Consider the following 26,785-nt stretch of genomic DNA (forward strand, 5'->3'; position numbering starts at 1 on the left):
AGTCAGTGAAATGTGTGCTGGTTTCTCTCCGCGTTCTGTGCTGGTGTGCGAGTCTCATCGACAGTAAACGCAAGCTCTTATCAGCCCCTATCCACCGCGTTTACACTGTTATTAATAGTGGATACTTTCATGCGCTTCCATGTCCAAGTGCCTGCTATCAGACCCGTTGAAGTGCAGTTTCTGTTCATGCGTGCTATGTGTGTTAACCCTATATAGCTACCCTACATACAGTTAGGGTGATATACATGACTTAAAATGTGATATTGTCCGCACACCTCTTGCGTTTCGTTTGGTCACACACCACAAGGTGTCACTGTGGCCTCAAAGCTTCAGCACTGCCACTCTGAGCTCGATTGCTGATGTCTGAGGTAAAACACACCCCCCTCATTAGCATACGGACAAAGAAATGTGTAAATAAATAAATGTGGAAATAAATAAATGTGGAAATAAATAAATGTGGAAATAAATAAATGTATAAATAAATAAATGTGAAAATAAATAAATGTAGACATAAAAACATATATACATAAATGAATGTGGAAATAAATAAAAGTGTAAATAAATAAATGAATAAATGTATAAATAAAAAATAAAAAAATGTGTGAAAAAATACAATTATACATAAATAAGGACATAAAAGTATAAATACTCATTTATTTGTACTTTTTTACATTTCTTTGTATATTTATTTATGTATTTATTTATGTATTTTTGCTTTTTTACATTTATTTGTATATTTATTTATGTATTTATTTATTTTTAATTAAGTCAGCTTTGGCATTCCATATTAGATGGCGGCAAAGACTGTCTTTATGAGTGAGTCAGAGCAAGGAATTTGTTTTAGCGCTCTCATGAGAAGGACAAACATAACGAATACAACGCTGTCCTCAGCGGATTTCACACTCATAGCTGTGCGATATGGCTGTATATCAGCACGCTGTGATTACCTACGACCGAATCACAGCCGTGCTGATATGTATCAAAGAATATTTAAATGAACAACAATAGCCATTGTAAAAGACAATAAAAAATAAACAAAAGCAAACAATTCAGTCAAACGTACAAAAGCAAAAGTCTAGAACAGGATTTGAGTTAAATATAGCCTAAATATAAGCTTAATTTTCCCCTTAGCCAAAAATTGTCCGTTCGATATGCCCCAAATGAATTATATCTCATGTTTAACCACTATCTACATAAGAACCAACGGCAAATTCCTGAATGACGGGCCGAGATGAAGCTGTTCTCTACGAGTGCTAAACGCTGCTGATGGACTGGAGCTCGCATCTGCGAAAGCGTCTAAACAATTGTAAAATAGGCCATGAGCAATATACATGAGTCACAAATTTTAGGTCTAAAAAACTACATTCTTGCCTAAAAAAACTTTTAAAACTACATTTCCTCCTGACACAACAACAGTAGTATTTTTTTTTTAATATGGTGGATTTGCACGACTGCCATGACAGTAGTGATACAAACGGTGAAACGGTTCTATTACTGATACTGGGGGATTATTGCATTATTATATTATATTATATTATATTATATTATATTATATTATATTATATTATATTATATTATATTATATTATATTATATTATATTATACATTTTCCATGGTTTATTTAACTATTATATAAACATTTTTGCGTATAAAGTGCAACGTTTCATAAATCAATATTTCAGTGTGAAAGTGTCTATGTGAGAATGCACACAAGTTTTATGTACAAATACATACATACAAATGGTTAGAGAATGAGACCACAAGTGTGTTTTGAAAATCCATAGACAAATGAATTGCTAGAATCTATAAACTATGAGTTACAGGTGTTAAACTTTGGTCCTGTACACTATGACATCTCCTCAGCATGCCTTTCCCAAGCGTCATGGGGAGTGTGTGACGAGCTGTGAGTTCCTGCGATCAGTGATGGTGGTGAAACAGGGTGACTGTCCCCCACCAGAAAGAGCCAGCGGGTTTGCAGCCGCCTGTGTGGAAGGATGTGAGGAAGATGGAGAGTGTTCAACCCAGAAGAAATGCTGCCCAAACGGCTGTGGACACACATGCCAGTCACCTAAGAACCTCTATAGGGGTAAGACCTGCTACTGAACCTGATGGTAAACAGCTGGTTTAACCCAGTTACCAATTCGTTTTTAACTTCAGCTGTGGTCGATACCAACTGATAACTGTACCTTTTTTCTTTCACCTGGAACGGCTAGCAGCTGATTAATTAAAAACCACTCAATTAGAATTAAGACTTCATCATGCATATAGGGCAGTGGTTTTCAACCAGAGGTCCAGGGCCCACTAAGGGCCTCGCCAAACTTCCTGGGGGGCCCCAGTAAGTCTTAATATTATTTAAATGTAGTTATATTATATTATTCTTAATTAAAATGCTAAAAAATAACAACATTACAAATAAAGATGTTAACCTGACATTATATTTTTTAGTTTTTTACTTTTATACAACAGAAGTACCAGAAGTACCATTATATGTTTAGATAGGTGAGCCTTAAAATATTGTCTTGGACAAAGGGGGGCATTGGAGTCAAAAAGGTTGAGAACCACTAATATAGGGGAAATCTTAACTGCTGCTTTCTAATTTTTAATCATTTTAATTTTAAATTTGTAAAATTGTTCTGTGTCAAAATGTATGAAATGTCCTCAAAATAACCATAATATTTGAAAAAACAAACAAACAAACCCATTATACATAACAGTATACAGATCGGATAGCTTGATCTGTATAATGTATAATGTATTAATCGGATTCTCTTGATCTTCAGGTGCTCCTCTAAAGCCCAGGAAGGAGCTGGTCTTTGAGGAGCTGGAGTCTGGTGTGCTGGAAGTGCGCTGGTCCTCCAAGTTTAATGTGTCAGCGGAGCCGGTGCTGAATGTTCTGCAGAGGAGGTGGAACTATGGCATCCACCCCAGTGAGGATGGAGCCACTGAGTGGCAAGTGGTGGCACGGGTAAGTGTGAAATAATATTATACTATACTATAATATACAGTACTCAACATTGAAGTGGATCAACAAAGTTTATCAAAGTTGTCCCAAGACAAGAACGGGTATTGTTCAAAATTCATGTATAACTTTGATGAAAGGTTTTAATCCTTAATCATTCAAATGTTGATTATTTATATTATTACTGTAATATAATAATATCTGTAACCGTAAACATCATAAAGTTTGTAAATACATTAATATGATGTAGGCCAGGCATAAAATGAAATGCTTAACTTCACTTGGGATCCTTGAAGTATGATATGTTCAGTCAGTAATTCGTCCTTGACTCCCTTCAGTGATTTATACGCTCACTCCTACGCTCATTCATCTGTGGTTCTGTACTGTAGACATCAGAAGAGCGTGTGTGGTTGACAGACATTCGACCCGGTCGCTGGTACCAGTTCAGAGTGGCAGCAGTCAATGTTCATGGAACAAGAGGATATACCACCCCCAGCAGACACTTCAGATCCTCTAAAGGTTGGATCAAGAGACTGTAATCTAATGGGGATTCAAATGGGGATTTTAGGAGAATAATAGTAATAGTAATATCATTTATTATTCTTTCTCATATTAATTAGATTAGACAGTATTATCCGAAATGTCTACTGTACTGTTTTTGTACTGTAAGTTTTATTTCTTTATTTCACCCCCTCTCAGATCCTGCCCCTCCCCCGGCTCCATCTGAACTTCATGTCAGCGACATGACCTTTGGTGCAGATCGCTCTGTGTCTGTCCGCCTCAGCTGGAGCATGTCTGCAGATTTAGACATTCCTGTTAACCATTACAAACTCTCCTGGAGCTGGTCTGACCACACAATGCCACCCAAACTCAAAAGGAGACAGACTGCAAATGGGGTAATTCTGACTTGCCCATGCCTCTGCACATTCTCTTTTTCTCTCAGTCTTTCACTATTTAATTTTCTCGTACACTGGATTGTTCCCAAACCCCTCAAGGGTTAAGCTTCCCAGCCCCTTCTTTCAGCAAGCCACAACAAATTAGATATCTTAGTGCAAGATAAACAACTCAGGATTGGGCCTTTGATCGCACCAAGCCCTAAATTTGAGGGCTTCAGACACCAAACTAGGGTGGTACAGCATTGCATCACCGCTCTTGGCAAATGCAAACATTTATGGGTGCCATTTGGTAAACAGCCAAAAACAGCATATCAATTCTAGTTGTCTTGAGAAAAGGAAATCTCTCAATAACAGCTGAATTGTTTTTCTTTGAATGAGATCATGTTGAAGAGTTTATTTTTTCCTCCTTTAGGAATCCAAGAGATGGCAGTTGTGCCTTTATAATTTTGAAGGCTTGGTCAGCTGAGGGACACTTTCCTCAGAAAACTACATTTCTAAATAGTTGCTGAGTGAATGCAGACAAATGCAAACCACACTGATTTCACTGTTGGGCTCTGTAAGATGATAGGAAAAAAAATGCTTCAGATTGATTTTAAACAGATTACTCTTGTGCACAATGATTATAAGATTATAAAAACACAATCTGCATAAAAATTCTATTAACATTGAATTCGGCGTACTCTATTGCTATGATTTATGTGATTAATAGTAGTTTTATTATTAACATGTGACTCAGCTACAGTATCAGATCTCATGTTATTGGATTAAAGCAGGGGAATCTAATATGGCCTGTGGGATATTTTGGAGAAACCTTGCAACTTAAATATGCTGAAAACATTTGTATTCATTTATTTTATTGGTATGATATTTCTACAATATTTTGTTATCTACAGCAGTTGTATATTATACACTACGGGGTTGGTACAATTTTTCAAAATGATTTTGAAAGAGGATACTTCACCAAGAAGAGAATGTTCACCAAAGCTTCATTTATTTGCTAAAAAATACTGTATAATATTGTGACATGTTTTGTATTAGTGTACCAGTCTTTACTGTCACTTTTGATACATTTATTGCATATTTGCTGACTAAAAGTATTAAAGGGATAGTTCGGCCAAAAATGATATTTAACACATGCATTACTCACCCTCAAGCCGTTCGAGATGCATATGTCAATCTTGTTTCAGACGAACACATTTTCCGTTATTTTAGAAAATGTCTTAGACCCTTCAGTGGATATAATGTGAAGCAATGGGGTCCACCTCCTTCAAGTCCCAAAATGTGCATACATCCTTCACAAAAGTAATCCATCCGGCTCCAGGGGGATAAACGAAGGCCTTCTGAGGGTAATCCGTGCAGTTTTGTCGTAAAAATATACATATTTAAAAGTTTATAAATGAAAATATCTGACTTCCGGCAACGATCGACGCGTGTTCACGGGTGATGGAAGTCGGCGTACGAGGTAGGACGTAGCGTAGGAACCGTCGGAACATTGCTTCACATTATATCCACTGAAGGGTCTAAGACATTTTCTAAAAATAACTGAAAATGTGTTCGTCTGAAACAAGATTGACATATGCATCTCGAACGGCTTGAGGGTGAGTAATGCATGTGTTAAATATCATTTTTGGCCGAACTATCCCTTTAATTTCTTTAAAAAAAAAAAACTTCTATCTACAAACTTTTGAATGGTAGTTTGTAGTTTGCATATTTAATTATGTATGGCATTCAGCACTTCAGAATCTCATTGAAACTAAATCTATGAGTGACTCTTTCCCAGGGCAACCCAATTCATTGTCCCACTTTGACGTTTGTCAGAGATGCTCACAGCAATAATGGACCATATATAAGGAACTATTTTTAGTGGCAAAAAATTATTAAATAAATATAATGCACTAATACTGATTTGATGCTGACAGTGTTTGACTGAGCAGCAGGCCCGTAAATTGAAATGAGCCCAACACTATTTATTGACATCTAAACTTTAACGTCCACGGTCTATCCATTGCACAAAAGGTTCTTTATAGTAGAAAAAAAGTTAATCCGATCATTAAAATGTTCTTCACACTAAGATAACTAATGGTTCTTTTTAGAAGTGATGGCCTAACTTCATTTTCATGTTCATCTTCAGTTATGCTTCCAGAGGCTTATTAAATCTACTTAAGTTATCCAGGTCAGACCAATGAGTGGGTTTCTCTTTTTTTAATTTGATTAATATTCCCTAATTATTTCATCTGAATTATTTCAAAGTAAACGCAAGGTCTCTGGTGACTGAAATCAGTAAATTGCTCCCAATATTGGTTAATAAAGCAGCTAAATTTGATTCTGGGTTTTGTCCAAAAGCACATATGCTCTTTTTGTGATTAAGCTTCATCAAGGTTTAAGAAATAAAATATTATTGGCTTGCATGCGTAAGGTGACGTTTTGTATGGCCCTCGAGCCTCGACGTAAAATCAGTTTGACACCTCTGGATTGCCGGGTAGTTAACAATTCCACATGGGCTTACCTTCTATTTTCATATAGGTACATTGATCATTCCTTTTTTCTTTCTGTCTTTTTCTTTTGGATTTGTATAGCTGTGACTTATCAAATGCATCCCTGTGGGTTTTGTGTGTGTGTGTGTGTGTGTGTGTGTGTGTGTGTGTGTGTGTGTGTGTGTGTAGGACTCTACCTATGCTGAGCTGGATGACTTGGGAGAGAACAGGAGTTACACTGTGGAGTTGCAGGCAGTTTCATACTGGGGTCAGGTCCCCATCAAGAGCTCCAAGGCCATTCTTCAGTTTCCTACAAGCCAAAGACAATCTGGTACAAAACTATTTAATTGCTCTTCATTTGTACTTGATACATAACAGCACTCATTTGGGTGTTGTGAAATACAGTGAAAACAGCTGTAAATGTTTTGAATTTTTTAAAGTTATACCTTTCCTCCATATTTGATGTCATTCAGATTTGGAACCCACAGTCAGCACGGTCTTTATAAATCCCCAGTCAGATCTATTAGACGTGGGCACTCCGTTCTATCAAGATGGACAGCTTCAGGTCCGGGTTTACTGGAAAAAGACAGGTATGACAGATGCAATATACCATGTCTTTTATCTGGGAAACATCCTGTTCTGTGCTGGATGTCTTTCTTTTGGTGCTTATTAAAGAGTTAAGCATCAGAATATGTGTAATTAAATGAAGAACAATAACTCTTTGTTTGGGAAGAGATAAGAACTACTGAAGTAAGTGACGACCTGTTTGTGTGCTAACATAAGCTGACGAGACATGTCTCGGCCTAACTTTGCATGCTGCAAATTACATTTAAACTGTTTCGTTCTGTCAGTGAGTGATGAGTTAATCCTACATTAAACTCAAAAATGAAAACTGTCATAGAAACGAAAACATTTCATTCATACCAAGCCATGCAAAATGTTGCTTGAAATCTTCTCCTTGACCTCAGCAAGGATGTTTTTTATATTTTTTTATATTTCAATAACTCACACTTAAGACTCACATTGGCCACATGTCAAATCCCTTAATCTCTCTAATGGATGTCCCACAGATTTACCTCATACTAATCTGTCAGGCACATTATCAAGATTGCTTTGCTTTGCATATTTTGCTTGGTTTTGCATATTTTCAAGCATGAATTTTTACAGGGCGTATTATTGAGCACTGATTACTTGTAAGGTCTAAATAGATCATTACTGATGATTACCAGTGAATCATTAACTGTTCATTAACTGATACAGACAAAAAAAAATATTTTGTTTAATTACAATGGAAGGCTTATCCACGCTTTTAAATATTTTGACCCTTTTGGTCCCACTTTATATTAGGTGTCTTTAACTACTATTATAACATTTAAATGAATAATTTGATGCAATGCACCTATGCATGTTTTTACATTGCACTTATATTGTTATTATTACCTGAATGTATTTACATCTGTAAGTAATTTCTGGAATGACATCTATAATTACACCCTTCCTTTGCACCTTTACCCACCCTTAAATTTACCCATACCACCAAACATGTCCCAAACTTTACTCGTATCCCACCTCAAAAGTATTTTGCAATACAACATAAGAACAATACGTACATTGTACTTATTTTTCGATGCAAGTACAAAATAATTAAAGACACCTAATATAAACATAACTTCAAATGTATTGAAAGGGATCATTCACCCAAAAATGAAAATTCTGACATAATTTACTCACTATGTTTTTCCAAACTAGAAAGTCAGTTTTTTATTTTTATACAAAATAAGATATTTTGAAGATATTCATACAATGAAAGCCAAAAACACTGCTGACTTTCATTGTATTATTATTTGTTTTGTATGGACAACACAACTTACATGAACAAAAAAGAATATATATATATATATATATATATATATATATATATATACATATATATATATATACACTCACCGGCCACTTTATTAGGTACACCTGTCCAACTGCTCGTTAACACTTAATTTCTAAGCAGCCAATCACATGGCGGCAACTCAGTGCATTTAGGCATGTAGACATGGTCAAGACAATCTCCTGCAGTTCAAACCGAGCATCAGTATGGGGAAGAAAGTTGATTTGAGTGACTTTGAACGTGGCATGATTGTTGGTGCCAGAAGGGCTGGTCTGAGTATTTCAGAAACTGCTAATCTACTGGGATTTTCACGCACAACCATCTCTAGGGTTTACAGAGAATGGTCCGAAAAAGAAAAAACATCCAGTGAGCGGCAGTTCTGTGGGCGGAAATGCCTTGTTGATGCCAGAGGTCAGAGGAGAATGGCCAGACTGGTTCGAGCTGATAGAAGGGCAACAGTGACTGAAATAACCACTCGTTACAACCGAGGTATGCAGCAAAGCATTTGTGAAGCCACAACACGCACAACCTTGAGGCGGATGGGCTACAACAGCAGAAGACTCCACCGGGTACCACTCATCTCCACTACAAATAGGAAAAAGAGGCTACAATTTGCAAGAGCTCACCAAAATTGAACAGTTGAAGACTGGAAAAATGTTGCCTGGTCTGATGAGTCTCGATTTCTGTTGAGACATTCAGATGTTAGAGTCAGAATTTGGCGTAAACAGAATGAGAACATGGAACCATCATGCCTTGTTACCACTGTGCAGGCTGGTGGTGGTGGTGTAATGGTGTGGGGGATGTTTTCCTGGCACACTTTAGGCCCCTTAGTGCCAATTGGGCATCGTTTAAATGCCACGGCCTACCTGAGCATTGTTTCTGACCATGTCCATCCCTTTATGGCCACCATGTACCCATCCTCTGATGGCTACTTCCACCATGTCACAAAGCTCTAATCATTTCAAATTGGTTTCTTGAACATGACAATGAGTTCACTGTACTAAAATGGCCTCCACAGTCACCAGATCTCAACCCAATAGAGCATCTTTGGTATGTGGTGGAACGGGAGATTCGCATCATGGATGTGCAGCCGACAAATCTGCGGCAACTGTGTGATGCCATCATGTCAATATGGACCAAACTCCCTGAGGAATGCTTCCAGCACCTTGTTGAATCTATGCCACGAAGAATTGAGGCAGTTCTGAAGGCAAAAGGGGGTCCAACCCGTTACTAGCATGGGGTACCTAATAAAGTGGCCGGTGAGTGTATATATATTTGTGTTTAACAATAGAAAGAAATGCATACATTTTTGGAATGACATGGGGATGTTAATTAAGATTTTTAATTGTTGCATGAACAACGGTATCATACAAGAAACAGCGCTGATATTCAGTACACACTAGAACAATTGGATGTGTGAAATTGCTGAGATATAAAATAGTAACAAATAAATTGTATAAAATAAACAAATTAATAACAAATAACTTATTTTTCAGACAAAATTTGGCCAGTTAGTTCATATACTGTAATCCTTCTCAGCCAACCCATAGAAATAGTTCCAAACGAAAGCAAAGCATCAAGGTGTGTCACCAAACAAAGCACAGACTGGAAGCCGGTCTGGAACAGCATGTGAGTGGAACAAACTGACAGAAACTTCCCGTCCCCCACTCAAAGTGCTCCTTAATCACATTTCGGAATCTGGCATTTATCTGTCTCTCCTTTTCAGATCCCACTGTGAATCGTTACCGTGTGCAGTGGTCTCCGGAATTCTGCAGTCACAATGGATCCAGAACCCAGGAGAAGCTCATCACCCAGGTAACCAGTCAGGAATGTGTCTTCCATCCTCCCTACAGGTGCGAGGCCACATTCTGACAGCTCATACATAAGATTAATTTCCGGGGAGAGGGTTTGTGTGGTGTTCATTGATCATTCATGGCAGATAACTCACCATTTTGAGGCACATCCAAATTCCAGAAATATTTATTTACTAAATTGCAGAGAAATATGAGACAAAGTATTATTTTAAACATCTTTAATATTTAGATTTTCATCAATGTAATTGTGTCTTTTACAAAGTAAGAAACTGTATTAAAATCTATGACACACTCAAAGGGGAAAATGTATTTTTTCAGCATGAAAATTAATCTTTCTTGACATATAGAAAACATGAACTATAGATTTTCCCATTGAGGCCCACAGCTATGCTGGATGTGTTGATAGGTGATCAGTCATCATATTTCTCCTTGAATTCTTTTCAGTGGAGTTGGAACAAAGAATATATATTTTTTTTCACATCACTGAACAGGAGAATTTTGCTAGCCTTCCTGGTCTTCAGTTCTCTTGCAAGTATAAGGTGATTATCCAGCCTGTCGGAATAAAGGGTCGAACCCAGGCGGAAAGCACAAACTTCTACACCCCTTCCTGTGCTACCATCCAGAGCAAGAGTCCCAAACCCATCCCCTGCTCTACAGTATCAGGTGAATCTGAGCTTTAAAAAAATATGAGGACTGTATTGCTACAATTCATTAGCGTAATCTACAAAACCATTTATGAGATATGTTGGATCAAACTTGTAGGTCGATGTATAAGAGTGTCCATAATATATATATATTGTCTGCGTATACATGCGTAACTATGGTTCCCTGAGAATAGGGAACGAGACGCTGCGTACCCTAGGGGCCGCTATGGGGAATGCCTCCGGCATGACTGGTGTCTGAAGCATGAGTCCAAACACGACCACGAACTTGACATTGGCAGGCGGCAGCCTATGACATCACCACTGGTTAGTATTCTCACGACTGTGCGTATAAAAGGGCATCTGAGAAATACGTCATCCACTTCTTGTCTGAAGGAGACGTGTGCAGGAATACCGGAATCATGGCAAAGGGATGCAGCGTTTCTGGGACCAAGAAACTCCCTACACTCAGGATATCTTGCAAGGAGGATTACAGAGAGCCTGCAACTCGCAATAGCTATCCTTGTGGATCGCCTCAATAAAGACAACTTTCTCTAGTGAGAGGAGGCCTTACGGCACTCGCAGTAGCCAAGCAGCCTCACAGAGAGCCTAACCACTTAGCCTATGCCTGAGCTCATGGGACGAATACAGTACGTGCTACGTCTGTAAAGGAAGCTAAATAACAGAGCTAGCAGCCTGCCACAATAATGGGAGGAGCTCAGAGGCGTGGAGGTCTCTAATAGAATGACTCTCTAAAGTGAGAGAAGGCCTAACAACGCTCTGGTTCAAGGAGCTGACCAAGCTGCAAGCCTCCAAGGAGGCTTGCAGAGAGCCTAACAACTTAGACCCAGGCTGAGCTCGGATGACGGAGGCCTTAAGATAATGAGCTAGGAGGCCTAGCTACATCCAATGCATGTCAGGGAGGCTTAAAAGAGGCATAGCAACTTGACACTAAAATAGCTAATGGAGCTCATAGGAGCCTACATCTCAGCTCTACTGCCCAAATCTGGTTCAGAAAACAGAGGCCTCAATATGCTGACTCTCAAAAATGAGATGAGGCCTGACTACATTCTATACCCAGGGCAGCTCCAAGGAGTGTTAAAACGAGCCAACAACTCGGAATATCTTTTATAAAAGCAGTATCCAAGAAGGATCAAAGGGAGCCTAACGACTTGACAACACTGCCTACTAAAAAACAGGGGCCTTCTCATAATGAGGAGCTTAATCAATTCATGTAGGTGAAGCTCAAAAGAGCGGAGGCTAAACCTCAGGACGGAAAACGCACTGGTTCCCTACACACAGGTCTCGCTTCGCTAAGGCCAAGGGTTTGAGACGGCGCGGCCGCCCCATGGCGCTTCCTAAAAGCAGTGGCCAAGGAGGCTCAAAAGCCTGACAACTCAGCACCACTGTATGTAGGAGCTCTGCGGACAGAGGCCTTAACATGACAACTCTCTAAAACAAGAGGAGACCTAGCAATGTCCTAAGCAAAAATGCCAGTCATAGCGAGAGGGCATAACATGCTCCATAGAAACTAAGGAGGCTCACTAAAGAGCCTACGTCTTTAATAATCTATCTAGCGCCAGACAACACATTCACAACCAGCTTCCTTTTGAAAGCAGTGGCCAAGAAGGCTCACAAAGAGCCCAAACACAGCACTACTGCCTGCCGAGCTCTGGGTACAGAGGCGTGCTACGCTCAGAACACCTTACCAAGGAGGCTTTGCAAAGCCTAACTCATACCCCCTATTCAGTGGAGCTCTAGGGAGCAGGGGCCTGAAAAAGTGACTGTCTATATAAAGAGAGGAGGCCAAACAACACTCCGCTACTGTAAAGGCAGTAATCAAGGAGACTCACAGTGAGCCTATCAACCTAGCGCATTGCCTAGCTGATCTCTAAGGACAGCATGACGACTGTCTCATGAGCCAATAAGAGGTGCCAAAAAAGGAAACATTCTGTTCGACTAGTCCCTGCTCTGTCTACTACCCCCATGCTAAATCCCGCCTCACTGTAATGGGTGCCACGGAACCCTAACAGCGGAGTGCAGGCGCTCAACTCTCCTTCCTCAGGAGAGAGTCAAGCCCAGGTGGAACAATTACTGCGACGCATAGCAAAAAGCACGCATTTAACCCCTTTGAGAGTCAGCCGTGCAAGTTCACGCGTCAGATTCTATCACTCTGAAAAGAATCATACGAGAACAGACACGAATACATCACTATGAGTGCCTTAAACTCCCTCGAGAGCAGCCGAACGTGCTCGTGCAAACACCAACTACTATCCCTCAGGAGAGAGCAGAAAAAATGTCTCATGTAGTCAGTCTTGTGAATGCTTCATACTTAGCGCATCCAGCTTCTTCGAAGAGAAGACAGCATTCCACCCAAATCCTCTCTATAGCGAGATGAGACCCATGTAATGCACGCATTCAGCTCCCTCAGAAGCTAAATGCGCGTTCTCCTCACTTATGTACAAACAAACAGTCTCCTTTGCAACGTCACCTGTGAAATGGTCACAACCTCTTTATTGTCATTAGGAGACTGTGACCATTTCACAGGTGACGTTTTATACTCAAAGTCGCACCAGTGGTGACGTCATAGCCTGCCACCTGCCAATGTCAAGTTCATATTGTATATATATTGTATATATATATACAACATTTCGATGTGGCCTTGGCCTTCGGCCTCGTGCCTATGACATATAGGCTGATATACAGCCATATGATTTTTATATATTAAGAAGCAGTGAGGCAGTTTTGTTTAAAATATTTTGTTTTCTAAGAAACAATAATAGATTATAACCATTAACTACTTATATTATGTCACTGTGACATATTTCACTTTATGCATATTACACTTATATGGTTTTATGTTTCTTATATGATTCTTTGTTTTCTCAAATCAGCAGTGGTTCTTCCAAAGGTCCTGGTCAGGGCAGAGAACCTGACGGCAGCGTTCTCGGTCTACATGGGGAATGTGACAGGCCTGTTCTCATGGGTGGTGGCCATGCCTCAACCACCACAACAGGTCACAGGTTATCAGGTCACATGGGCAGAGGTCATCACAGAGAGCCGCATAAATAATCTGCCCAACAGCCTCATATCCCAGTCTCAGATCCTACCTCCAGTAAGTCACGTTCAGAACAATTGGTCACAAGCAGACAGTATGTTCAACCAGGATATGTTTCGTTTTGGGCACTAGCATGCAGGTCGAGCAGCTAGATCACCAAACCAGCATAAAATCCATACTGAATTGATTTCTAAGCTTAATTCTGTTCTAAACTTAGTTCTTACTGTTCTTGTAACGTGTGGTTGCTGTGGTAAACACACAACAATGGAGATTTCACGAGTTTGTTTGCCTATATAGCTATTAAGGTTAAACGTATTTGGCTTGCTGTCCGCAGTGGAGGAGCTCTAGGAACAGTGTTAATTTCGTTGACGAAAATAACGACGAAAATTATTCGTCAACGACATTTTTTCACAGACGAAAACGAGACGATAACTAAATAAAACCTAGTTTTGAATGACAAAGACTATGACGAAAATCTATTGACATTTTCGTCAACGAATAAAAACTAGACGAAAATGTTAGATAGTGACGATTTGGGAAGCGATCCGTCAGAACTGATGTCCTGCGTGTGTGGAAGATGCGCACATTTGTAGGCTACTGTAACGTGATCTACCCCGCGGTCATAAAACGTTAAAAAATGTGAACGTCTGAGAGAATGAGTAGGGCAGACATATAGATCTCTGAATAAGAGTGACGATGCAAAAAAGAGCTCTATTCGGTGCGGTTTTCTGTGCGCACACACCTAACCCGAAGCGTGCAGTCATGCACAATACACCTACAGCGCGCGAGTAGGCTACTGAATTGAGCTCTCTTTCGTGTCTGAATGGAGAAATACACAACAGTATGTCTAAATGTCCGTTTTGGAGAGTATTCATGTAAACTATGCTGGTTATGTCTTAAACTGTGAGTGTGTCGGATGTGCATCAGTGCAATTGTATCCGCATGTCATTGGACATGATCCGACGTCTTAAAGTGACAGTGGCAATAAACCTAATGCGGTCTGTGTCCTTAATTTTGATCAAGCAACAAAAGAAAAAGAGAAAAGCATTCACTGTTTGTTAATAGCTTTAATAAGGATTAATTATATTTAATTCATACAAATAAATATGTCTGCTTGAAAGAATAAAGAATGATGTGTAAGTAGTTATAAGGAATGAATATATCATTCATCGTAAAGAAGACTGTGTTGTACTTTAGGAAAAGTGGTTTTATTTCATTTTAAGATATTTTTTAAGTCACAGTAGTTAAATCTGTATCTGTATTGCATGTTCAAACTTAAAAATCATTCATATTAATAGGTTAATAGATGTTTTCTCCGGGAGTATGGGTTTGGAAATTTTAGAGAAATTCTAAATTAACGCATTACAATTGAACTAAACCCATTATATTTTAGTCGACTAAATCTACTGTAGATTTAGTCGACTAAAATGTTATTGTATTTCGTCGACTAAAACTAGACTAAAACTAAAACAATTCAGATGACTAAAATATGACTAAAACTAAATGGCATTTTAGTCAAAAGACTAAGACTAAAACTAAATCAAAATTTGCTGACAAAATTAACACTGTCTAGGAAGCAGCTTCAACTCAAGCTTAGATATACCACATAGTGGAACTACTAATGCTTGTAAGATGAGTTTAGTAGCAAGATGCCTAAATTATGTTGGTGGAGTTGGGGAGGTGGAGGGATGCAAAAAAGCGGATGCAGTTAATTGAACGATTAGATGGGTTCACTCCTCCCGAAAATTAAGTTTAAGAACTTCACAAACAAATAGTCTTTAATAAAAATAAATAAATCCTAAACCGGAACACTTAGGAGATCAAAAGGATAAATATAACATGGCAAAACCACATAGAACTGAAACGAGACCGAACACTGAACAAAGGAAACTATGGGCTTATAAACACAGGCAGTAATCAAGAGAAAAAAGAACAGGTGTAAAGGTCTAATCAAAATCCATAGTAACTAATAAAGAGTGGGAAAACAGAACAAAGGAAATATTCCAAAAAGCAAGTTTATCTTACCGTCAAACATACCCTGAACTCTCGGTTGACTAACCTAAACCTTGCTTACTCAAGGTATGCTGGTTCCAAAAACGCGTTCAAGAGTAAGTTCAGCAAACTCGGAGTATGTTCAATGTTAACTCACAAGACATTTTCAACAGAGCGACGAATTGATGAGTCACCATGGAAACGAACACTAAGAAAAAGCATGCCTTACTACTTCGTCTTCTTTTGTTTAATGGTTATTTACATACTGCATATATAATAGAGTGCATATCGCCATCTATTTGGTGGTTGTGCAATCATTTTTCAATCTTTTCATTAAATAATCTTTAATCACTGGGAATAAGAACTATTGTTTGTTTGATGCTAATTATATAATAAAAAGAAAGACTGACTAAACTACGTAACTAACAGTATGTGCTTACGTCCTGCTGCTGCTGCTGCAAAAAACAAATCTTCTGAATGCAGATCAACGATGTGTGAGATGAGATTTTTCTTATCAGAATAAAATAAACATTACCTTGTTTTAATAGTGCTTTATATATAATATAACTATATATATATATTAGTGCTGTCAAACGATTAAAATATTTAATCGCGATTAATCGCATTAATGTCATAGTTAACTCGCGATTAATCGCATTTAATCGCACATTTTTATCTATTCTAAATGTCTCTTGATTTCTTTTTGTCCCATTATTTTTTTCTCATTTTAATGCTCTTATCAACATGGAAAAGTGGACCGGCTTGCTTTGTGCAAATGTTTTTTATTGAAAACAATATTGGCATATACTGTTCAATTTCACACTAAAACATTATCACTTGGAGCAAATAATCTCTCACACAATATAACACTGCCCATCAATAAAAGGGTGAAATAAATACTGACGAGGTCCTGATATTGACGAGGGGGCGGAGAATTCGCATCAGCTGTGTGTGTGTGTGTGTGTGTGTGTGCTGGCCATCATCAAGTGGTATTCAGACTGGACGTGCTGCGATGATGATAGCTCAGTTCACAACGACAAAACACACAGATCACTTTGGTCTTGTCAATGGAACCATTTGGCAACTTTTTAAAAGTAAACTTTCCATTTAGAATCTTATTGGCATCCATTTCGGCGTCTCGCGCTCGTCATCCACTCAAAACTGGACGTTTTGAACGTTCCTATAACATTCAGAAATAACGTTTTTATAACTTAATGGGAACGTTATGAAAACATTCTTATAACCTAAAATTGTTAGCTGGGGAAGAGGAGAGATTCGCGATTGCACTGAACACGTTTTAAGTGCAGGCATATTCTCTGAGTGAGCCCAGAGAAAATTCTTACAAGAGCAGCGTGTATCTGAGAGCGCGCGCGACTCGAGCAGAGAGATTCGTGCTCGGCACATTATATTCCAATCCGCGCGCGAGCAGAGAGATTCGCGCTTGCGCATCCGGCTCGCAAGCCCAAACAAGTGTGTGCGGCGTGCCTATTGTTTTGTTTCCGGTCTAGCTAGATCCGCTTGCGCTTTCAAAACGTCCTCGCGCGCCGCAAGCCATTGAAATAAATGGGTTTCATAGCGCAGCGGCCCGCATGCCGTCCTGTTGCAAAAGTATGTGAAAAAAAAACTACAAAGTTTGCTAGGCCAAAAAGACCGTTAACCGCGCGATAAAAAAATTAACGCCGTTAAAATGGGTTTGCGTTAACGCCGTTAATAACGCGTTTAACTGACAGCCCTAATATATATATATATAGTATAGATAATATCATGCCCACTGGAGCCTTATCAATATGAGCACACATGCACTGAACACCTCTGAAGTAAACTAACCCTGGAACAGAACCTGCTCCGGAGCGGGTTATGTTCAGAGATTAAGTTGATATGGCTACTTACCCTGAAAATCACCTCCATTTTTGGAACTTATCCACTTACTTACCCTTAATTCACCCGAAAATGTATTCCTGTCATTAATTACTCGCCCTTGTGTCATTCCAAACCCATAAGAAACCCATCTTCAGAACACAAAAAATATATTTTTGATGAAATCCGAGAGGTTTCTGAACCAGCCATAGGCAACTTGCAACTTTCATTGCAACTTTCAAGGCCCAGAAAGGTAGCAACAACATTGTTAAAATACTTCATCCTTAATGTTATGAAGCAAAAATAAAGACTTTATTCAACAATTTCTTCTCTTCTGTGTCAGTCTCCTAAGCTGTTCATGCAGTGCATCGCTTCTGGGTTCTACGTCAGAACATGTGTCGTGGTGCTCACGCGAACAGCGAAGGCCAATAATGAGCCGCCGTTCTGACGTGTTTGTTTTTTGCGAACAAAAAGTATTCTCGTCGCTTCATAATATTAAGGTTTAACAAACCAAAACAAAACATGTCGGTTTCTATATATTAACTTAAAAAACTACTAAATTTGATAACTAAGCCATATATGTACTGTATTATTGGCGTAATACAAATCGTACTTTTAATACCATGTGCCCCAAGATTCATATCCGAAGTTCTTCAACAATGTACACTACCATTCAAAAGGTTTTTTTTGGGTTTTTTTTTTAAAAGAAAGTAATACTTTTATTCACCAAGGACAATTGATCAAAAGTAACAGTAAAGACTTAGGGCCCTATCTTGCACCTAGCGCAATTGACTGTGTACACCGACGCATGTATCATTCCTATTTTGCACCTGACGCACAGCGGACTTTTCCCTCCACAGAAGGGAATTAGGGAATGAATTTGCGCCCCTGGGGGCGGTTCAGCGATAAAAGGAGGCGTGTTCCGGCGCAAACGTTCGCTGATGCTATTTTGCAGTTTTAGAAAACAATTCCGCCACAGAACCAGGAAAAACCTAGTCTAAAGTCAGTGGCACGTTATTCAGATGCTATTTTAAGGGCGAATGCTTGGCCATAAAGTAGCGTATGCACTTTGCTTCTCTCATACACAGACGCAGCAGTTCCCATTTTCGCAAACCATACATAATTCCAAGGAAAAATATTACCACACGAGGGAAATCATTGTGGTGTCCATGAAGATGTGAAAAAATAGGCATAAATCTAGCTTACACATTTACCTAAATTATTATACGCCTGTTTAACCAAAGCTAATTTGGGTGGGTTTCTCCCATCCCCATACAATGTCACTTCTCTGTCTTTTACTGCCCTGATGAGAACGTCTCAGGTTACGTATGTAACCCTGGTTCCCTGATAGGGAACTCGAGCTGCGTTTGAGACGCGGTGGGAACGCTCTGCGTGATTGCGTCATGAAGCACGTATAAAATCAGTCCAATGGAAGCCCGATACGTCATAGGTGACGTCATAGACCAGGAAACTATAAAGCACCCTTGAAAACAGACCGCGCCAGCTTCTGAAAAGTCTGAAGCAAGTCGATCAGGGTATGCAGGAAGTATGGCAGGCAAACGCAGCGTCTCGTTCCCTATCAGGGAACATGCCCGTTCTGTGTGAAGTCCAGCGCACACTAAGAAGCAAGCAACCTCGCCCCTGGAGTGGAGAGGTCAAGGTCATAAAACCTGACAAATGTATGCGGAGAGGACCAACCTGCCGCATTACAAATATCAGGAAGGGAAACCCCCGAAATTAAGGCCGTAGAGGCCGCCATACTCCTAGTAGAATGGCCCCGAACAGCCATAGGTGAAGGCTGACCGGCCGCTTCATAAGATAATGAAATAGCCTCGACTATCCATTTGCTCATAACCTGTTTAGATGCAGGGCACCCTCTTCTGCGTGACCCAAAACATACAAATAATTGCTCTGACTTACGCCACAGGGCAGCTCTGTGAACGTAGGCATCCAATGCCCGAACTGGACATAACAGGTTCAGTTGTTCCTGATCTGGGGTATTAAAAGGTGGAGGATAAAAGGCCTGCAGCACTATTGGGCCCCCAACATTAACTGGGACCTTAGGAATATAACCCGGTCTAGGGTATAGAAATGCTTTCACCATACAAGGTGCAAATTCCAGACATGAAGGAGCAACCGACAAGGCATGCAAATCTCCAATTCTCTTGATAGATGAAATAGCAAGGAGAAATAAAGCTTTCAAAGTGAGGAATTTTTCTGAAACCTCTTCAATAGGCTCGAAGGGAGCCAGAGCCAGACCCTCAAGTACAATAGCTAAATCCCAAGCCGGTGCTCTAGAGTGCAGTGCAGGTCTCAACCTCAATGTACCACGGAGAAAACGAGTAATCAGAGGATCTCTCCCAATAGAAGTACCCCCCAGAGGGGTATGGTTGGCCGATATAGCCGCCACATAAACTTTTAAGGTGGAAGGAGATAATCCAGCAGAGAAACGGTCTTGCAGAAAATCGAGAACTGAACCAACAGGGCAGTTAACAGGATCTAACTGATGCTCACCACACCAGGTGGAGAATAATTTCCATTTCAGTGCATACAGTCTTCTCGTGGAAGGGGCTCTGGAATGGAGAATGGTCTCAACGACCTCAGTCGATAGACCGGATTCTATGAGCCTGGCCCCCTCAGAGGCCAGGCCCACAGTTTCCACAACTCTGGCCGAGGGTGAAAAATCGTGCCCTCTACCTCTACAGCAGGTCCCTCCTGATTGGAATCTCCATGGGAGAGCCGTTCAGAAGAGACACCAAGTCCGAGAACCAAACTCGAGTCGGCCAGTAAGGGGCTATTAGTAGCAGACGGGCCCCTTCCCGGCGAACCCTCTCCAGAACCCCCGGGAGCAACGATATCGGGGGAAATGCATACAGGTGCAGCCTCGGCCACACCTGCACCATCGCATCCAGTCCGAGAGGAGCTGGGTGCGTGAGAGAGAACCACATGGGACAATGGGTTGTATCTGAGGATGCAAAAAGGTCTATCTGAGCACAACCAAATTTCTCCCACAGGAGCTCCACCACCTCGGGGTGAAGTCTCCACTCCCCGGGCCTCAGCCCCTGCCTTGACAGTATATCTGCTCCCACATTCTGACGCCCCGTAATGTAAACTGCTCTGAGAGATAGCAACTTCCCCTGGGCCCATAGGAGGATCTGATGGGCCTGCTTGCAAAGGTGACATGACCTCAGACCCCCCTGATGGTTGATATATGAAACCACCGATGTGTTGTCCGTACGAACCAACACATGATGGCCTCTCAGGTCTGGCAGGAAATATTTGAGAGCTCGAAATACCGCCATCATCTCCAAACGATTTATATGCCATGACATTTGATGGTCCTGCCACAGACCTTGCGCCGAGCGGCCACTCATGACCGCCCCCCATCCCGTGAGGGAAGCATCCGTCGAAAGCGTGACGCGTCAACAAGAAGCCCCCAGCACTGGGCCCTGGGCGAGGAACCAAGGTTTCTTCCACATGACCAAGGCACGAAGGCATAGCCACGTGACCTTGATCTTGCGGAACGGATTTCCCTTCGGAGAAAACCCCTTGGTTCTGAGCCACCACTGCAGGGGTCTCTTGTACAGCAGGCCAAAAGTAATCACGTTGGACGCTGCTGCCATGAGCCCCAACAGTCTCTGAAACTGTTTCACAGTGAGTGACTGGCCTAGTTTTACATTTTTTACGGCTGTGAGAATCGCAGAAATCCGAGCAGGAGATAGACGTGCCTGCATTGTGGTCGAATCCCAAATTACACCTAAAAAAGTGGTCCTCTGAGCAGGGAGGAGAACACTCTTCTTGATGTTGAGCCGCAACCCCAACTCCTTTATGTGAGACAGAACGATATCTCGATGCCGAACTGCCAACTGCTCAGACTGAGCTAAAATCAACCAATCGTCGATATAATTTAATATGTGAATGCCCTGGAGTCTCAAGGGAGCCAGAGCTGCATCCACGCATTTTGTAAAGGTGCGGGGTGATAAACCTAGGCCAAACGGTAGAACCCGATACTGGTAAGCTTCGCCCCCGAAAGCGAACCTCAGGAACTTCCTGTGATGAGGATGGATATATACATGGAAGTAAGCGTCTTTCAGGTCTATTGTGACAAACCAGTCCTCGGACTGGATCTGTGATACAATTTGCTTGAGTGTGAGCATCCTGAACTTGAGTTTCTGAACTCTGCTGTTTAACTGGCGCAGATCTAGAATAGGATGCAACCCTCCATCCTTTTTCGGAACAATGAAGTAACGGCTGTAAAACCCTGACTCTGGACTGCGAACGCCACTCGGGAACCCCGGATTGTGGAGGAGCCCGAGCAGCGACGCTCTGTTTCTGCTGGAATCTATGTGCGGAGCTCGTAGACGGACGAGGCTGCTCAATCTTTATATTACGTGCAGCCTCGGGGACACTGGACCGGCGAGGAAGAAACTTCTGAAACGCAGCCGCTTGTTTTTTATTTTCTTGAAACCTATCGACAACACAATTTATAGCATCGCCGAACAGACTTGTAGGAGAAAGCGGTGCGTCCAGAAGAACAGATCTATCTTTATCTTTAATTTCAGAAAGATTTAACCATAAATGACGTTCCGTGGCCACCAGGGCTGCCATAGAACGGCCCACAGATTTGGCCGTCTCCTTGGTGGCCCGGAGAGATAAATCTGTTGTGCGACGTAATTCTCGAATTGTATCAGCACTAACTTCCTCACATTCATCCATGTCCCTCAGCAGGTCAGCCAGATAAGCTTGTAATATCGACATTGTATGTAAGCATGCCGCAGCCTGACCTGCTGCCGAATACGCTTTACCCACCAGCACTGATGTATTTTTTAATGGTCTGGTGGGTAACGTCGGGGCTTTCAGTGATGACGCTGACTCGGGGGAGAGATAGCTCACAAGCGTCTCTTCCGCACGAGGCATCGTCAAATAACCATAATTATCAATAACTCTAACTTTACTGTAATTGTTAGTTTGAGGATTATGAACTCCATGATCTGGACACCTCAGTGTGGAGATCAGGAAAAAACGGGAGTTCCCGACGAGGAGGTCGTGATCTAGATGGTAAATAACGTTCATCTAGAAGACTCTTTCTTGATTCAACATCAATATCATCAGCTGGCCACTCAATATTTAATTTAGTAACAGCACGAGATAAAACCTCCATAAGCTCCTCATCAGCAAGGGTATGAGCTGGCGAAAACTCAAATTCCCCCATATCAACTACATCCAGTTCCTCAGAACTGGATAGCCGCAACATTGGTGCCTCAACCTGGGGAGGAGAAACCGCAGAGCGGGCTCCTTCCTGGGCTGGGACACCGGAACCAGCAGGTAAGGGCTGAGAAAGGGCTGGGCCCGTCTTAAACCCCGCTACTAGATCCATCTGTGAACCCCAAGATGCACGCCGCCGCTGTGCCTCGGCCGTAATGAAACGAGGGCAGGGAACAACACAACGTTTGAAATCTTGCTTGCTCGCCATCATGAGATATATATAGATAATATGATCGGACATACAACAATAAATGGACAAGGACAGAATCACAGAGAGCGCTTGCTGAAGACAACAGAAGCTGGCGCAGTCTGTTTTCAAGGGTGCTTTATAGTTTCCTGGTCTATGACGTCACCTATGACGTATCGGGCTTCCATTGGACTGATTTTACACGTGCTTCATGACGCAATCACGCAGAGCGTTCCCACTGCGTCTCAAACGCAGCTTGAGTTCCCTTGAAAGGGAACTTCAGTCTTCTCGGCTGTGAACCGCTCCTAGTGTGCGCCTAGCAAATCCGCCATTATAATACTGCCCTACAAAGCAAAAAGGCAGTAACTGCATTTTTCGTCAAAAATGAGTTATTATCATTTTCATGACATTCAAGGCATCCTTTGTTATGTGACAAAACATCTTATCTCAAATGTGTGTCGTTTTGGAGAAAAATGGTAGTCGTTTGTACAGTAACTGCAAAAAGCCCTAGTGAAACATCCATTAACATCCAGTAACATCCATCACTGTATTCTTATGTTTTACCTAACAAAAAATAACCATGTTTCTGCGCAGTGTAGTTACTGTTGGTGAACCATGGTGAACACACACAGCTGATTTTCGGGCATCCTCACGGGACGAATTTAACATTTGCGATTTCACCCTTCTAACTTCCCCTAATTGTTTCCCTACCAAACTACCCCCCTCCCCTGAAAGAATGAAAAAAATACTCCAGAAAGAAAAAAAAAGGTGCAAGAGCATAGCAGTTCAGTAGGCTGAACGCGCACGCTGAAGCACGTGTGACGCTCAAGCTGTTTTTTGCCTATATGAGGACACGACTGCATTAACTTACTCTCCAGACTCTAGATCCGCTCTTAAAGTCACTTTGTGAGCATTTAACCGCTTCATTTGAGAAAAACTATCGTCATGTCATAAACACAGAAACTCAAAGGTCTTCATGGCAACCCGCCAAAATAAAAGTTCGGTTTAACTTGACAGAAATATATTACTGTTGTACAGTAGAATTTAGAAACATCTCAATGTAATAATAATTAAAAGATTAAAACTTAATTTTTATTCAATGTTTTAATTTTAACAGTAAAGCTCATTGTGCAGCATGTTGTTTGACCAAAAATGTTTGTTTAATTTCATATGATTAAAAGAAATGTAATTGATAATATATTAGAATTTTAATATATTTTATTTGTAATATTCATAGAATATTTTTAAAATATTGTATAAGTTTAATAATAGTTTATAATTAAAGTTTCATGATTTCAATTAATTAGACATGATTTTTGATTATTAAAAATTTACACCACGTATCCGTAACACTAGTTTCGCAACACAAAAATGTTGAAAAAAAATGTTGTCCAAATGGTTCCAATTATTTCAAATACAGTGTATCTAACACACCCAGAGCTCAAGTTGTGGCAAAATAGTTTTTGGAGAATCTGTAGTTACTGCCTTTTTCCTTGGTATGGTGCCACGTTTTTGGTAAGTAATACAAAGCAAGAATACAGTAACTGCAAAATAGGGGTAAAATATCAAATTAAATATGAGGATTGATATGTACAAAGAATAAGCTAATATAAAGTAACAAAACAGCCACATGTCCAATAATCTGTCTACAACTACTTAGGCTGGATGACAGGATAACTTTAAAGTCATTTTTCTCTGTTCTGCACTCTGCGTAGTTACTGCCTTTTTGCTTTGTAGGGCAGAATAGCAATCCGCCATGGAACAAGCGCACCTGCTTTTAAAGGGAATGTGAGATGACGCTCTGATTGGTTTATTTCACGTTATGCCCAAACCACACCTATGAGTAATTTAGCTACTTCAGACCAACCCATTTTAGATTTGGTGATCCGCCCACAAAGTTACTTGCGTTTCGCGTTTGATACTTGCGTTCAGATCATTAAAATAGGGCCCATAATGTTACAAAAGATTTCAAATTTCAAATAAATGCTGTCCTTTTGACATTTCTATTCATCAATAAATCATGCAAAAACGTACATTACAGTTTCCACACAAATAATATGCTGCTCAACTGTTTTCAACAATAAGAAATGTTTGTTGAGCACCAAATCAGCATATAATAATTATTTCTGAAGGATCATTTGACACTGAAGACTGGAGTAATGGCTGCTGAAAAAAAATCTGCTTTGCCATCACAGAAATAAATTACATTTTAAAATATATTAAATTATAAAATACTTATTTTAAATTGTTATAATATTTCACAATATTACTGTTTTACTGTATTTTTGATTAAATAAATGTTGCTTTGAGCATAAGGGACTCTTTTTTTTATTTAGAATTTTTAACAACAGTGTATTTGTATTTTATTTCTTTCTCAGACTCAAATGATCTTGATTAACTAAAAAAGAAAAACCTTCTCTTTCCTCACAAATAGGAGCGTAATATCCTGGTAGTTTCTGGTCTTCAGTTGGCATCTCTCTACAGGCTTGAGGTGCAGGTGATCACTACGGGAGGACAAGGCCCAGCAACATCCAGAACCTTTCAGACACCAGTTCACAGCAGGCCAGTCCTGCACTACAGTAAGCTCTTTAAACTTATGAGACCCCAACATTTGTGTACCAAATCACATACTATTTAATAGCGTAATCGCTCTTACTTTTTTTCGTAATCTTTTGCGGTATCTCTATGACTCTGACCTCTCCAGTGCAAAAAAACCCTGCAGCCCAACCCTTAAATCTTAATAAGGGAGAGCTGAAAATACATTCTTGTTCATCGCAAGGAAAAGGTCAGAGGGTATATGAGGTCAAAAGTCTTGTGCAAGTAGCCCCAGCTCTTGATGTCGAGGTCAAACAATAAATCATGTAATTGAGATGAATTGCTTTTCCTCTGCTGACTCTAGTGTATATTTAACTTTGCAGAACCAAGGATTAAGAAACACCATCTAAGGTCGGTGATAGAACGGCACTGAAGACCACACTGCAATGAATCATCCTGGACCAGAACTGACTCCTCAGGAACACAGAGTGTCAGAAGAACCAAAGAAAAGTTAATTGCAAATCGTGTTTCAGCCTGAGCCAGTCAGATGCCTCAGACAGTAACTCAAAATGGGGACCTGCTGTAATCTGAAGATCAAATTGTGATTGACGTTATGATATTTAAAGACCCATTAATTTCCTGTAGGGAGGATCAGCTTCCACAAACTAATTAGTATTGAATTTGCAACAAAGACTTGGGCATCAAAAGCAAAAGCCATAGGATAAAACATAAAGAAAAATATAAAGATAAAGTGCAAATACGAAAAAAATGGTGGTTAAATGCCTAAAAGACATGCTTTGAATTCCACATTCCCTAAAAAAAAAGAAAAAAACTCTGGTTACACACCCTAGGCGCTGAAATGGACCCTATTACCCTAATACAATATTGCATGTGATGACTAATTTGGTTTAACTTGTAAATAAGCCTGACTCAATACAACTGTTTGTGGTTTTGCATGTGTTCGTTAAGCATGGAATTTTACTGTTTGTATCCCCATTGTGTCAGTAGCAACAAATGAGGAATCAATGAAAAATATTCCTGCTCTTTAAAAGGAAAATGCCATTTCATTTTATGAGGGTTTTGTGTGGTGTGTGCTCAATATGCTGTAGAGATATTTGTTTGCAGTCATGTAATTCCTGTATATACTGTATGTTTTTTTTATTTATTTATGTATGCAATAGAAATGTGTTATGTGGATTTGTAACTGTCTGTGTGTGAGTGCATG

General features: G+C 40.3%; 1 protein-coding gene across 2 annotated transcripts in view; it reads left to right on the forward strand.

The window, feature by feature from the left end:
- anos1a (anosmin 1a) overlaps window positions 1-26,329 on the forward strand; it is a 42,838-nt gene extending 16,509 nt beyond the window's left edge. The window contains exons 4-14 of one of the 2 annotated variants that reach the window (XM_056254398.1): window positions 1,864-2,086; window positions 2,781-2,965; window positions 3,349-3,478; window positions 3,659-3,855; window positions 6,519-6,660; window positions 6,803-6,919; window positions 9,938-10,026; window positions 10,517-10,688; window positions 13,564-13,781; window positions 25,460-25,604; window positions 25,944-26,329. In XM_056254398.1, coding sequence (XP_056110373.1) covers window positions 1,864-2,086; window positions 2,781-2,965; window positions 3,349-3,478; window positions 3,659-3,855; window positions 6,519-6,660; window positions 6,803-6,919; window positions 9,938-10,026; window positions 10,517-10,688; window positions 13,564-13,781; window positions 25,460-25,604; window positions 25,944-25,993 — 1,668 coding nt within the window. In that variant the 3' untranslated portion in view covers window positions 25,994-26,329. Of the gene's footprint in view, window positions 1-1,863; window positions 2,087-2,780; window positions 2,966-3,348; window positions 3,479-3,658; window positions 3,856-6,518; window positions 6,661-6,802; window positions 6,920-9,937; window positions 10,027-10,516; window positions 10,689-13,560; window positions 13,782-25,459; window positions 25,605-25,943 lie in introns of both variants that reach the window. The other variant, XM_056254396.1, reaches the window with a different exon arrangement.
- Window positions 26,330-26,785: the final 456 nt, after the last annotated feature.

Source organism: Rhinichthys klamathensis, unplaced genomic scaffold, assembly GCF_029890125.1.
Source record: "Rhinichthys klamathensis goyatoka isolate OS25496 unplaced genomic scaffold, OSU_Roscu_1.1 h1tg000111l_1, whole genome shotgun sequence".
Taxonomy (NCBI): domain Eukaryota; kingdom Metazoa; phylum Chordata; class Actinopteri; order Cypriniformes; family Leuciscidae; genus Rhinichthys; species Rhinichthys klamathensis.